At 38.5% G+C, this 13,835-nt stretch overlaps 1 protein-coding gene across 1 annotated transcript; it reads right to left on the reverse strand.

Moving 5' to 3' along the window:
• Positions 1-10,327: 10,327 nt before the first annotated feature.
• GPR135 (G protein-coupled receptor 135) lies at positions 10,328-12,592 on the reverse strand. The gene has a single exon (XM_012541001.3). The coding sequence runs from the start codon at positions 12,412-12,414 to the stop codon at positions 10,753-10,755; it is 1,662 nt and encodes a 553-aa protein (XP_012396455.2). The 5' UTR covers positions 12,415-12,592; the 3' UTR covers positions 10,328-10,752.
• Positions 12,593-13,835: the final 1,243 nt, after the last annotated feature.

Consider the following 13,835-nt stretch of genomic DNA (forward strand, 5'->3'; position numbering starts at 1 on the left):
GCCCATGAGCACATGAACATTCCGTGTATCAGTGATGAATAGAATCATTTTCTCAAAATTTGTGTTCATTTTTTTCTTGTGTTTTATCCACTGGGTGAGATTTCTGCTTGCACAGTAATCAGGCTAGGGTTAGGTGAAACAAACAATTTTAAGGTACTTTTTCTAGCCTTCATACCAGAAAGTGAGTAATAGAGAGGGAAAGGAAAAGTTTAATGGAATAAATTATCTTCCATAAAAGAGATATCAAAGAGCCTCTTTGGCACGATAGGCAGAGAGTAATGCTTGAAGCTTACTCTTATTGAAATTGGACCAAAGATATAATTACATACATAGTGAAATCTATTTTATATCCTACAGGAAAGTAGGGGGGGGAGGAGAAGTAGCTAATAGAAGGAAGAGCAGATTGCAGGAGGTGATAGTAGGAAATAAAACATTTTGAGGAGGGAATTTTTTTTTATTATTATAGCTTTTTATTTACAAAACACATGCATGGGTAATTTTTCAATATTGACCCTTGCAAAACCTTCTGTTCCAACTTTTCTCCTTTCCACCCCACCTTCTCCCCTAGATGGCAGGTAGTACAATACATCTTAAATATGTTAAAGAACATGTTAAATACAATATATGTATACATATTTATACAGTTATCTTGCTGTACAAGAAAAATCGAATCTAGAAAGAAAGTGAAAAAAAACAACTGAGAAGGAAAACAAAAATGCAGCAAACAATGACAGAAGGAGTGGAAATGCTATGTTGTGGTCCACACTCATTTTCCATAGTTCTATCTCTGTGTGTAGCTGATTCTCTTCATTACTGAACAATTGCAGTTGGTTTGAATCATCTCATTATTGAAGAGAGCCACGTCCATCAGAATTGATCATCATATAGTATTGTTGAAGTATACAGTGATCTCTTGGTCCTGCTCATTTTCACTCAGCATCAGTTCATGTAAGTTTCTCCAGGTCTCTCTGTATTCATCCTGCTGGTCATTTCTTACAGAAAAATCATATTCCATAATATTCATATACCACAATTGGTTCAGCCATTCTCCAGTCGATGGGCATCCATTCAATTCCCAGTTTCCAGCCACTATGAAAAGGGCTGCCACAAACATTTTTGCACATATGGGTCCTTTTCCCTTCTTTAATAATTCTTTGGGATATAAGCCCAGTAGAAACACTGCTGGATCAAAGGATATGCACAATTTGATAACTTTTTGAGCATAGTTCCAAGTTGCTCTCCAGAATGGTTGAATTTGTTCACAGTTCCACCAACAATTCCACAACAATTTCCACAACAGTGTCCCAGTTTTCCCACATCCCCAATGAGGGAGATTTTTGAGAAAGAGAGAAAGAGAAAAGTATAAATAAGGGGAAAGTAAGATGGATAGAAATACATACTTAGTGTGGAAAAAATTGACAGCAAGTTTCTCTGACAGTCCTTTTTTTAAATATATAGAATATTGAGTTAAATTTATAATATAAAGCATTCCCCAATTTAAAATATTAGAGGATATGAACAGGCTGTTTTCAGATGAAGAAATCAAACCCATCTAGAATCATATTTTTAAAATGCTCTAATTTACTGTTGATTAGAGAAATGCAAAATAAAACAAGTCTGAGGTACCACCTCAGACCTATCACATTGACTAATATGACCAAAAGGAAAATAACAATGGGTTGGAGAGGATGTGAAAAAAAATGGAACAGTAAAGCACTGTTGGTGGAGTTTTGAACTGATACAATCATTCTGAAAAGCAATTTGGAACTGTGCCCAAAGGGCAACCAAACTGTACATATACCCTTTTACCTAGCAGTATTACCACAGGGTCTCTAATCCAAAGAAATTTTTTTAAAGGAAATAAGACCTTTATATACAAAAATATAACTATTTTTCGTGGTGGCAAAGAATTGAAAACAGGTGATGCCCATCAATTGGAGAATAGTTGAACAAGTTGTGGTATATAATTGGGATGAAATATTATTGTGCTATAAGAAATGATGAACAGGATGCTCAAAAAACTGATGGAGTTTGAATTCAGATTTAAGTTTAATTTAAAAAAAACTTATTTGATGTCTCTGTATGGTGTCTTCATCTGTGTTTTCTTTTACAACGTGAGTAATGTGTAAATTATACTTTGTATGACTATACATACATATCATATATCAAATTCCTTTCCTTCTCAATGTGGGATGGGGAGAGGGAGAGAATTTGGAAATCAAAATTTAAAAAAAAAAAGAATGTTAAAAAATTTTTACTTGTAATTGGAAAAAATAAATTTTTTTTTTAAAGATTAAAAAAAAAAACCTTTCTCCCACAAAGCAACTATTTCTGGTAGTGGTAGTACTATTTATTCTGTTTCCAATATTTGAAATTCTTTTTTTTTAATTAAAGCTTTTTACTTTTCAAAACATATGCATGGATAATTTTTTGTTTCTTAGTCACAGAAGGAAAGGAGGTTGTTGCTAGCTTCTCATTCCCAATTTACAACCAATTATATTTCCCTCACTTCCATGATGTTGCTATCCTATAACCGAGTGCATTATTTTTCTCACCTACTCTGTTCTGCTCTTTATTCTATTCTTATAAAAAGGAGCTGGGACTCCTTTTCTGAGTCACTGGCCTAACTGACCCATATTGTTAGCTGTTCTGATACTTATTAATAAACTGATAAAGTTCAGAATTCTGTGCCTCATTTTGTTGTTCAGACTTTCAATCATGTTTGACTCCTTGTGACCCCATTTGTGGTTTTCTTGGCAAAGATACTAAACTATTTTGTCATTTTTTTTCCTCCAGCTCATTTTGCAGATGAGGAAACAGAGGCAAACAAGGTTAAATTACTTGCCCAGTGTCTCACAGCAGGTATCTTCATGATTTGAACTCCTGAAGCTGAGTCTTCTTGCCTTCAAGGCCGACATTCCATCCACTACACCATCTAGCTGCCCACATCTCAGTTTACCCATAAAATTCTATTGAAATAGCAGGAACAGCTGCTTACAAACTGAATCTTAAGTCCTGGCTGTCTTACTATTTCCTTCCCAGAGTACAAATCAGCCACGTGTGATCCTGAGTAATAGATGTTCCCAAACTTGGCAATTAATTCATAGATCCAAAGAACCCAAGTTCAGGATTTAGATATAACTGATCAGATAAAGACAGCATTTCCTTAACAGCACACTTCTAGGAGGAAAGAGTGATTACCTCAAGAATCATCCATAGCTAACAGGCTAAAGAAAGCCATGTCTTGTCTGGCCAGGAAATCAAAACCTTATTAGTGGCTTTGACAATGTAGGTCTAAGTTGGACATAAAAGTATTTGCTTAACAATCTCACAAAGGGTCTTGATATCCTGGGGATAATCAATGTAAAGATTCTTTTACACAATTGTACTCATTATAGAAGGAGGTTAGAGCCTACTTCTTGCAGACACCATAAGAGTCCCCATTATTAATATGAAGAAAACATATTTTGTTCAGCTTGGGGGAACATAAAGAGGAATATGATCTCGTAATTTGGGAATTTCTGGAAATTGCTAGAAGAATTTAAGATGCTCACTAGCAAATGGGTAAGACTTCTTCCCTGAAAATTGCTAATTTTGCCAGATGTTTTCACCCCAAATGGATCATAACAAAAGTAATTATGTTGAATCTTTGTTATGGATAGGAAGAACTTACAAAAGGAATACTATTGATTTTTAATTTCAGGAAATGACAAGCAGTTAGCATCACCATTTGGTGATTTGTACTGTGATTGCCTTCATGATGATAGAGTGGTACATATGTTTCTGTGAGTGGAATAAAAAAAAAGAATACAGAATTACTGTGTATTATTAAATTTCAATCTTGTTGCAGGCTAGCCTTTGTTTTTGCAAGTCCTTTTGCTTATGGATTGAAAAAAAAGTTCTTTAAGTGATGGCTAAATCAAGGAGAAATATTTGAAAATTTTTGTAAAAATGTTTCTTATTTTGTTGAATCTGAAAAACTTGTATTAATTTTTATTTTCATCTATATATATGGGATTGTATATGATCCTTGAGCACTAATTGTTTTGAGACTTTACTTGAGAAGGAAATGGCAGACCATTCCAGCATTTTTGCCAAGAAAACCCACAAAGAATTAGACATGACTGAAATGATTGAACAAGAAAAATAATAAGGGAGAAGTGGACCATGGACATAATATCACCAGCATTCATGGCTGTTCTCTCCCCAAAGTGGAAACTAACCAATGTACTGTCAGTTCTAAGTAGGTTGAAATAAAAAATAAATTGGGAATGGTATACAGTTGAAAAAATGAAGGCAGGATAGTACAGTGCCTATAAGGGACATACAGAGTTAAGAGATTAATGAAGGCAAAATTAGGACACAGTGACTAAATTGTGAATAAAATATTCTGGAAAGAAATTCTTCAATTCTTCAGGTATTTTCCATTACCTTACTAAGGGATAGCATCTTTCCCATGGAAACATCTCTCCATAGTTTTGAATGTTAGCATTACCTAATCTTCTCATAAGCCTATGAAGTAAGTTAGTTTCTTTACAAGCACAATTATTTAGACAAGCCTAGCATCATGCTTTTATACTATGGATTTTCCTAAGTTCTTCCATGAATTTTTTTATTTGTTCATCCTCTTCAATGGTTGCTTTTCCCAAATTACCCAGGATCTCTTAATTGCAAAATCTAATAGTCTTTCCTCAGTTCTCATCATCTTTAACCTATCTGCAGGCTTTAACATTGCCAAATCACTCTCTCCTCCTAAATAATTTTCTCATTTGTCTTTCTTTTTCTTTTTCTTCCTTTTGTTTTTCATGATACTTCTCTTTTCAAGTTCTTCTTCCACCTTTCTAACTGCTTCTTCTCAACATCCTTTACTGGGTTATCATTTTCACTAACTATGGGTATCCCCCACATTTCTCTCCTAGGCTCTTTTTTATTCTCCTTCCATACTATTTTACTTGCTGATATCGGCCTCAATTATCATACCTATTCGTAATATTCTCAGCCCTAACCTTTTCTCCTGAAATCAAATGTTGCATCACCAACTACTTATTAGGCATCTCAAATTAGACATCTCATAGCTATCTTAAAAACATCATATTCAAAATTGAAGTCATTATCTTTCTTTCCCAACCATTCCCCTCTTCTGAGCTTCCCTATTATTGAGAAGGGCACAATCATCCGTCCAATTATCCAAGTCATTCCCAAGTCCTCAATCTCATTCATTCTACATATCCGAAGTCCTATCATTCCTACATTCACAACATCTCTTGATTACATCCCCTTCTCTCTTCTGACATTGTTGCTATTCTGGTATAGATGCTCATCACCTCAAGCCTGGACTAATGCAATTGCCTGCTTGGTTAGTTTTCTTGTCTCAAACATCTCCCTATTCCATTACATCTTACAATCAGTTGCCAAAATGATTTCTCTTAAGTCCAGGTTTTGCCACAACACAATTCCTACTCAATAACTATAGTGGCTCCCTGTTATCTCAAAACAAAACATAAAATCTTTTTGAGCTCTAAAGTTCTTCACAATTAGTTTTCTTCCTACTTTGCCAGCATTCTCTCCTTTCCTCCCTTAAGTCGATGGACTTAAAAGAGGAAGAGGATGCTCTTCCTTTGAAATCCATTATTGAATTCTGTAAGCCTCCTTGGAATGAAGTCCTTTAAATCTATCCCCAATCCTTCTTGTTACAGTGAAGTTAATTTCCTCTGATTCTAGCCTGAATCATAATTTACTATCGATAGACACCGACTTTCTAGCAATGCCCTTTTCCCCCCTAGCTATTCCTTATACAAAGCACTCTATTTCCCAGCTCTTTTCTTTTTATTGGTCTTTCCTCATGCCTAGAATGCTTTCTCTCCTTACCTTCTCCTGGCTTCATTTAAGATTCAGATCCTACCTTCTGCAAGAAGCCTATCTCAACCCACTCTCAGCTTCCAAAGATTACCTTCAATTTATTCTAGTATTTTGTATCATACAGTAGGTTTTTTTTTGCATATTGTTTTCATTTTAAACTCCTTAGCACAGTGTCTGTTTTCTTCACTGTCTCCTTCTCCTTTTCAGTTTTCTTTATACTTATATATTTGCTTATTCTTATTTTAACTGAGTGTTTGTAGACCTAAATCTGTGAGATCTCTGTGAAACCTCTGATCTCCTGCTGCCTTTGTGTGTGTGTGTGTGGTATAGGGTGTTTTTGCCAGTCAACATGAAAGTAGCAATCCTATTCTTTTCCATCCTACTCTGATGCTTTACTGCAACATAACAGTGATCCTAGGTACTTCAAGACTGTGTCACCAGACTATGTACTCTGGTAGTGTCTATTAAACTGAACAAACTTTGAATTTATTCCTGGTGACACATATGCCTATTATTCATCCTTGATCAGTCAATACAGAGATTCAGAACCAGAAGGTTTCCTTGAAGAGGATGAGGGTTTGGTTTTGTTTATTTGTTCTCTTTTCTCTTTTGGCCAGATCAGATGGTAACAGAACAGCCCTGGGTCCTAAACACCTTAAAAGTAGTTAAAATTTCAAAATGTATTCCCTATATAACAATATTCTATTGGAAGTAACATTAGACAAATAGAAATTTGATATATATGTTAGCGGATATTCAACAGAGACAACTTGATAAACTACAAATATATTTTCTGTTCTGCAAACAGCTCTGGCTAGCTTTGGAAACCTAGAGGCTTGCAAATAATCTGTTTTCAACTTAGTAAACTTCTCCTTTCTTTCATACATGACTGAAAACCAAAACAAAAGGTCATTCAGAATTTTTCCTGGATGAAGTCTAGCCCTCCCTAAAGTCTATCAGACCCAATTGTGATTTCTCATTTTTCTCCTTCCCCATTCCACTTTCTGATCCCCCATTATAAGATTTCCTTTATAGGAAGCAGTTCTTTTTTTTAGGAAGAAATTGGAGATCCTTAGTTCAAACCATCCAGGACAGAGAAGACAATGCCAGGGGTAGCTAAATGGTGCATTGGACAGCACACTGGTCCCGGAGTCAGAAATATCTAAGTTAAAATATGGCCCTAGACATTTAACAATTACTAGCTTGTATGACCCTGGACATGTCACTTAATCCCAATTGCTTTACCCCTCCCAGAAATTTTTAAAAATGCTCTTTTTTCAAAATCTCTAGAAACAAAGATTCTATAAATGTTCATGGTATATTATTTATGTTTGTTACCTTCATAATTATGCTTCTTTGTGTTCAACTGAAATATGTTTTTCTTTGACTTTATAAATTTCCTCTTGTTATATTAGTTATAAAAGTAATTTATTGCTCAAAACCCTCCATTATTTAAAAATTGTGATAGTAATAATAATCAATACTTGTATAATACCTACTATGTGCCAGGCACTATGTTAAGTGCTTTACAATTATCTCATATGATACTCATAACCACCATGAAAGCTAGGAGCCACGTTCATCAGAATTGATTATTGTAGAATCTTTTTGCTGTTTTCCATGTTCTCTTGGTTCTGCTCACTTTGCTTAGCATCAGTTCATGTAAGTCTCTCCAGTCCTCTCTGAAATCATCCTGTTTGTTGTTTCTTACAGAACAATAATATTTCATAATATTCATATACCATAACATATTCATAAACCATAACTTACTCAGCCATTCTCCATCTGATGGACATTCACTCAGTTTCCAGTTTCTAGCTAATACAAAGAGGGCTGCCACAAACATTTTTGCACATGTGGGTCTCTTTCCCTCCTTTAAGAAGAGACAAGAATTTTTCTACTACATTGTAGTATTTGCTTATACTTAAGGGAAAAACATAATATTCCCAGTTTCCTGAAATATCATACATGCTTTCTTATTGGTCATGAGGAACTAGTACAATTTGATGTTAAAGCATGATCTTTTGGTTTCAGAGCCCTTCACAGCAGCCCAGCCTACCTCCAGTATTCTCTGATTCCCCTTTTGTTTGTTATTTAATTCCTCTGCCCTGATTGCTTCTTTTATGAAGACAGATTAGGCCATCTTTTGCCTTTATTCTTATCTATCCTTTAACTAGAATGGATGTTGCCTCAGACAAACTGAGACCCGGGAAAGACCTTAGTTTACAAAGGCCCAGGTCTCCCACTGCATCCAAAGCCATTGTCAGTAATCTGCACCTATGTCTTGTCACTGGACTCCAATGATTCTGGAGGACAGAATTAGACTGATGATTTTGCATAGCTTTACCTCATTTAAATCTAATTCACTTGGAAGTCAAGACATCACCCTTCTTGATGTCATTGGTCCTTTTCAAGAAAGAAGGAAACCAGCAAACAAAAACTGTAATTAACTTCCTTTCTATGGCATTTTTGCCTCCAAACTCTCTTCTCAGGCAATATCCTATTTTTGAAACTTTTCTCCTGCTTTACCAATATTCTTAGCCTCTTTTCGTCCTTTATTCAAACAACTATTGAAATTCTTCTTTTGTGCAAGTTCCCCTAACTAGAACAGCATTTTATTTTTATGTGTAGCCATGACTCCTTTTTGAATTATAATCCCATCAAGTACACTGAAATTCTTGCATCTGGTCTTTTGAGGCTATTTTCCCCTGTGATAAAGACTATAAGTTATGACAAAGAGCTGTGTCCAATTTACTTTGTGCATGACTTAGGAAGGAACTAGAACACAGACATCCTTTTTACATATTTCCAATCATTATTCCTTCCCTCATCTACTATTTTTATTCCATTTCCTCCAAATCTGTGATTTTATTAGCATGAAGAACCCCCTGGGTAAAAACTTCAGATCAGAGACTCATGTATAACTTTTATTCTTAAAGAGTTTCAGGGAGTCCTGAGATCAATGACTTGTCCAAGATCAACTAGCTAGTAGATGTCAGAGGTAAAATTTACCCTCCCGTCTTCTGAACTCTGAAGTTAGTTAATTGTTCCATCATGATGCTTGTCTTATTATCCACACAGAAAGGAAAAATAAACTACATTTGCAATTTTTGCATAAAAGACCATTTATTTTAAGGTTTTGATTACAAAATAATGATATATATATTGACTTCTCACAAACAAAAAAATATTAAAACATCTTTTAATACTGTATAACTGGATACCATTTCACATTTATGTCTTCAGAAAGTAGCAGGATGATGAATCTTATGCCTAATTTTAAATATTAAATTAAGGCTACGAAGTCCTGAGCCTCTTTGGAATGAGAGAAAAACGGGAAGAGAAAAGAGATAGGAAGAAAGAAGGGAAGTAAGGGAGAAAACACAAAAGCATCTTTTAAAAAACTGAGTCAAAGAATTTATGTGCAATAGCATTTCACTTGAAAAATTTCCTAGTTTGTGCTTTTTTGGCATTATTTTAAGTGTAGTCAAGAAATGAATTGTTAAAGAACTTTTCAGTAATTTCTGGATACATCTAATTAATCATTTGACCAATACAATACATCAGTCTTTCTGGACCCACAATTAATTCGCCCTTAACATAGCCAATTTATATTTTTTCTCTCTAAAGAATATGACCAAGATATGCCTGGAATGTGAGTTGAACCATTTAACCATAAAGCAATGAAACTGACTTTTTTTTAAATATCAGAATGTCTACATTCAAATGACCCTTGTCTTTCAGAGTAGTCATCCTGAGAAGCTATTGAGTTCATCAAATTATTATTGCTGCCCAACCATCTCTAGAACTACTTTTTAGGAACTGCCTTCAGAGTTGTTATATGCTATACAATAAAATCATTATCATTACTTTATAGTAATATTGATCAGCTAAGAGAAAATCTCAGCTGGATCATCAACCTCATTTATCACACTTGTCTTTGACTTTATCCAAGAATCATTTCCACTTTCAAAGAATCCATATGTGCTGCTACTAAGGATATTTAAAAGAATACATTGTAGATTCTAAAAGCCATACAAAACAAGGGAGCACCAAGTATGTTTTAAGTCTTCCTAAGGTGACTACTTGAAAAGGCAACATTGAATTAGATATATATTTTGCAATGTATCAAGTCAATTACATTTCCTTAAAGTTACACCTTGTAGTTTTTGTTCTTCCTGTTTTTTGCACCTTAATACATAAATATAACCTTTTCCGATTTCTAAATTTGGACCAGGCAGGACTATTTCTCCCAATAAACTGATGAGAGAAACAGAATTGTTAGTTCCTTATACCATCTCCCTCAAACCCTTAAGTTGCATTTTCTATAGCTTGGTGGATTCTGATTGTCAATTTTGTTAATATAGGTCATTTAAAGGGCAATCTTAATACAAGTTAATCAAAAGTAAAATAGTTTTCCATCCCATAACTGGAGACATTTTGTGCAGTTGAATAAACTCCAATAACCTCTTCCAAAGACAATGTATTTTTGTTTTTCACAGTGTGATTCCTATACATATGGGCTTTAGGTGGTCTGATATTTGGTTTTCGGTCTTTTTTTTTTTTTGGCACTTACAATTCACAATAATCAGTCACGTTGGTCTAATTTTTGCAATTTACATCAGTCTCAGCACTTTTGCAAAAACATAATTTTTGTGGGGTTTGGGTTTGGTTTTTGTGTGTGTGTGTGTGTGTGTGTGTGTGTGTGTGTGTATGTGTTTTAGTCAGGCTTTCTGGAAATGGCAAGCCCTGTTCCCTCTTGTTTCTCTTAGTATAAAATGTTTGGTTCTCAGAAACTCCAGTCATCCTCAGTGGAATTCCCTAAGCCCTAAAATGTAAAGGACAGAATACTCCTGTGGTAGTACTTGGCTCTATCCATGAACACAGTCCATTTTAGAGACTAGTGTCTGCTGTTTTACGCTGCATGGCTATTTCTGACGCGGTCTCTGGTAGACTATCTCTGCAGAAGAGTAGGGCTGGATTTCTACAAGCCCACATGGCCACATCCCTTCCTCCTTCACCATTAGTAGAACTGCAAGAGGATCCTCTACTGCACACGCCGAGCCTGTGGGCGTAGCGTTCTCTAAGACGATTCGCCGCGTTTCTGGCCTCCAGATTTCTGTTGTGACTAGACAGGCAGGCGGTTACATTTCTAGTCCTGTAGCCCTCCTCCCTTTTGTGCCTCAGCAGCACGGAAATGTTGGGGTTGCGGATGGCATAGATGAGAGGGTTGATGGCTCCATTTGCCCAAGCCATCCACAGGGCCACGATATTCAGGACGGGGTGGAATGGGGGTGTCTGAGCACCCGCAGCCCCAGCTGCGGCTGTGAACAGTACCAGGAGGCAATATGGTCCCCAGCAGAAAATAATGAAAACGATCATGATGAGCACCGTGGTCGCTGTGCGCGTTTCCCTGTAGAAGCGCAACAGGTGCGCGTAGGTTGACACCGGTCGCACCCTAATTTCCGACAACTTCACGGTCTTGCAAATCTGGTAGAGACAGAAACACATGATCCCAAAGGGAAACAGGTAACAGGTGACAATCAGCCAGATGTTGTAGGTGGGACCCAAGCGTGAGGGGCCTGGATAGGAAACGTATAGGCAGCGGTGGAAACTCTGCTTCGGTCCCACTAGCGCATCCTCGTCCCAGTCCCCCTCGGAACTCCCCAGTAGATCCCAAGGGAAAGAAAGCCCCGCTGCCACGAGCCAAACGGCGACCAAGAGCAACAGGGCCCTGCGCCAGCCCATCTTTTCCCTAGGGTGCCTCACGATGGCGTTGTAACGGTCCAGGGAAATGAGGGTCATTGTCAAGGTGGACACTATACCGAAGCAGGAGCCGAAGAAGCGGCTGGCGGCGCAAAAGCGCCGCCAGGGACGAGCGGCTGGGGGCCCGTCCAAGCCGGCGCCGTGGCGAGTGAAGAGGGCCAAGAAGGCAGCGGGCAGGCAGAGCAGGGCGGTGAGCAGATCAGAGAGGGACAGCGACAGGATGAAGGCGTTGGTGACCGTTCGGAGCTGTCGGTGCTTCACGATCACCCCCATCACGGCGCAGTTGCCCAGGCTGGAGAGAAGGAAGATGAGCAGCAGCACGAGCGCCTGCGCCGCCACGGCCGCCCAGGGCTCCAGCAGCAGCCGCTTCGCCCCGGCCGCCGCCGCCGGGACGGGATCCTCGCTGGGGATGCTGCCGAGGCTGGGGATGCTGCTGCTGCTGCTGCTGCTGGGGAGGCTGCTGCCCGGGCCAGCCTTCTCCCCCCCAGCCAGGCCGCTGCCGCTGCCGCTGCCGCCGCCATCCCGGCTCACCCGCGCCTCGGCCACCGCGGCCGCCACGGTGGTAAAGGAGATCACGGCCGCGTGGAAGCTCGCGACCCGCACAGGGCTGGACGGGGAGCCCGAGTCCAGGGCAGCCTCTGGGCGCAGGCTGCCCCCGCCGCGGGCGGCCCCCAGGCTCGTCAGGTTGCTCATCTGGGCGATCTTGGAGGCGGAGGGAGGGGGCGGCGTGGGCGTGGAATAGGGCGGCGGCGGCTCCTCCTCCATGGGGCTCTGCGAAGACCGGACCATTCATGCCTCAGCTCGGCCCGTGCCAAGGCTGCCCCTCTGAAGCCCCGGGGAGGGGGAAAGGACACCCCCCGGCCTACGGGATAGGCAGCGGAGGGGGGAGAAGAGGAGGAGCCGCGGCCCCACTGCCCATCGCCCCAGGGCTGCCGCTACTGGGGGCTCTCGGAGCAGGTGACTGCAGCGAGCTCAGTCAGTTGCCATATCAACCGGGTGTTTACGCACAACCAGCGCTAGAAAGAGCTTTCTCCTGTTCGCTTGACACACCCACTACTACATACCTGAGTCTGCTGGTCAAAGGGAGCGAGATACGCGGCTGGTGGACTGATAGATGGGTGGACTGACCCCGATTTCCCTGTGGTTACTCCTGCTTCCACACGGTTTAGGGAGAAAAGTATACCGTCTTAAAACTTAGTAGGCACTTAACTACACATGTGCTGCATTAAATTGAATCTGACCAGTCTTTACTAGCCTTCTTTCATTCCGTGTGATTGGACTGGCAAATTTGATTCATTCAATTTAATGTTTAAAGTGCAGTCAGTAGTGGAAAGGTTGGCCTGGGAATCTTTTGTTATTGGAAGGAAAGAATAAGGTTTTGCTCTTAATAATGTGAATATAATATTAATTGACTCAAGAAATGATTATGAAAGACTTTGAGTGTATCCTTTCAATGGAATGTAAGCTCTTTGAGCGCAGGACCAACTTTTCATTCTGTCTTTACATCTTCTGTGCCTTACTTAGCACATTGCCCAATTTTTTTTTTAATTTTTGTTGGGTATGCTGCTGCTGCTGCAAAAAGACATTATTTTCTCTAATTAACAAGTATTTCTTTTCTCTCTTCACTTTCCTTCCCTTTAAGAAAAAAAAAAAAAAGAAAACCAAAATCCCTTTTTTAAAAACAAATATGTATTATCAAACAACATAAATTTCCCACATTAGTCATATTCACAAATGTATGTCTCATTCTGCATTACTTTTACAATCCAATACTTTTCTCTCAGAAGGCAGGTAGCATTCTTAATCATAGGCTCTCTGGAATTGTGGTTGGTTATTTCATTGATCAATCTTAAGTCATTTAAAAATGTTTCTGCTCACTTCACTCTGTATCAGTTCATACAAGTCTTCCCAAACTGCTCTGAAATCATTTATTTCATCATTTAAAAACTATATGAAATGTTTACTTTTAAAATTAAGATTATTTATTTTCCTTTTAAATTTTGAGTTTTAGATTCTCTTCCTTTCTTCCACAGCTCACTCCCCCACATAGAAAATAAAATATCAATTATACATGTGAATCCATGCAAAACATATCTCCATAATAGCTATAACACCAAAAAAGTAAAAAAAAAACAAAACACAAAGTTATATTTCAGTTTGAATTAATCACTTCTGTCTTTGGAAGTGAGTAGCAATTTTTTCTCATAAGT

Source organism: Sarcophilus harrisii, chromosome 2 (assembly GCF_902635505.1).
Source record: "Sarcophilus harrisii chromosome 2, mSarHar1.11, whole genome shotgun sequence".
NCBI lineage: Eukaryota > Metazoa > Chordata > Mammalia > Dasyuromorphia > Dasyuridae > Sarcophilus > Sarcophilus harrisii.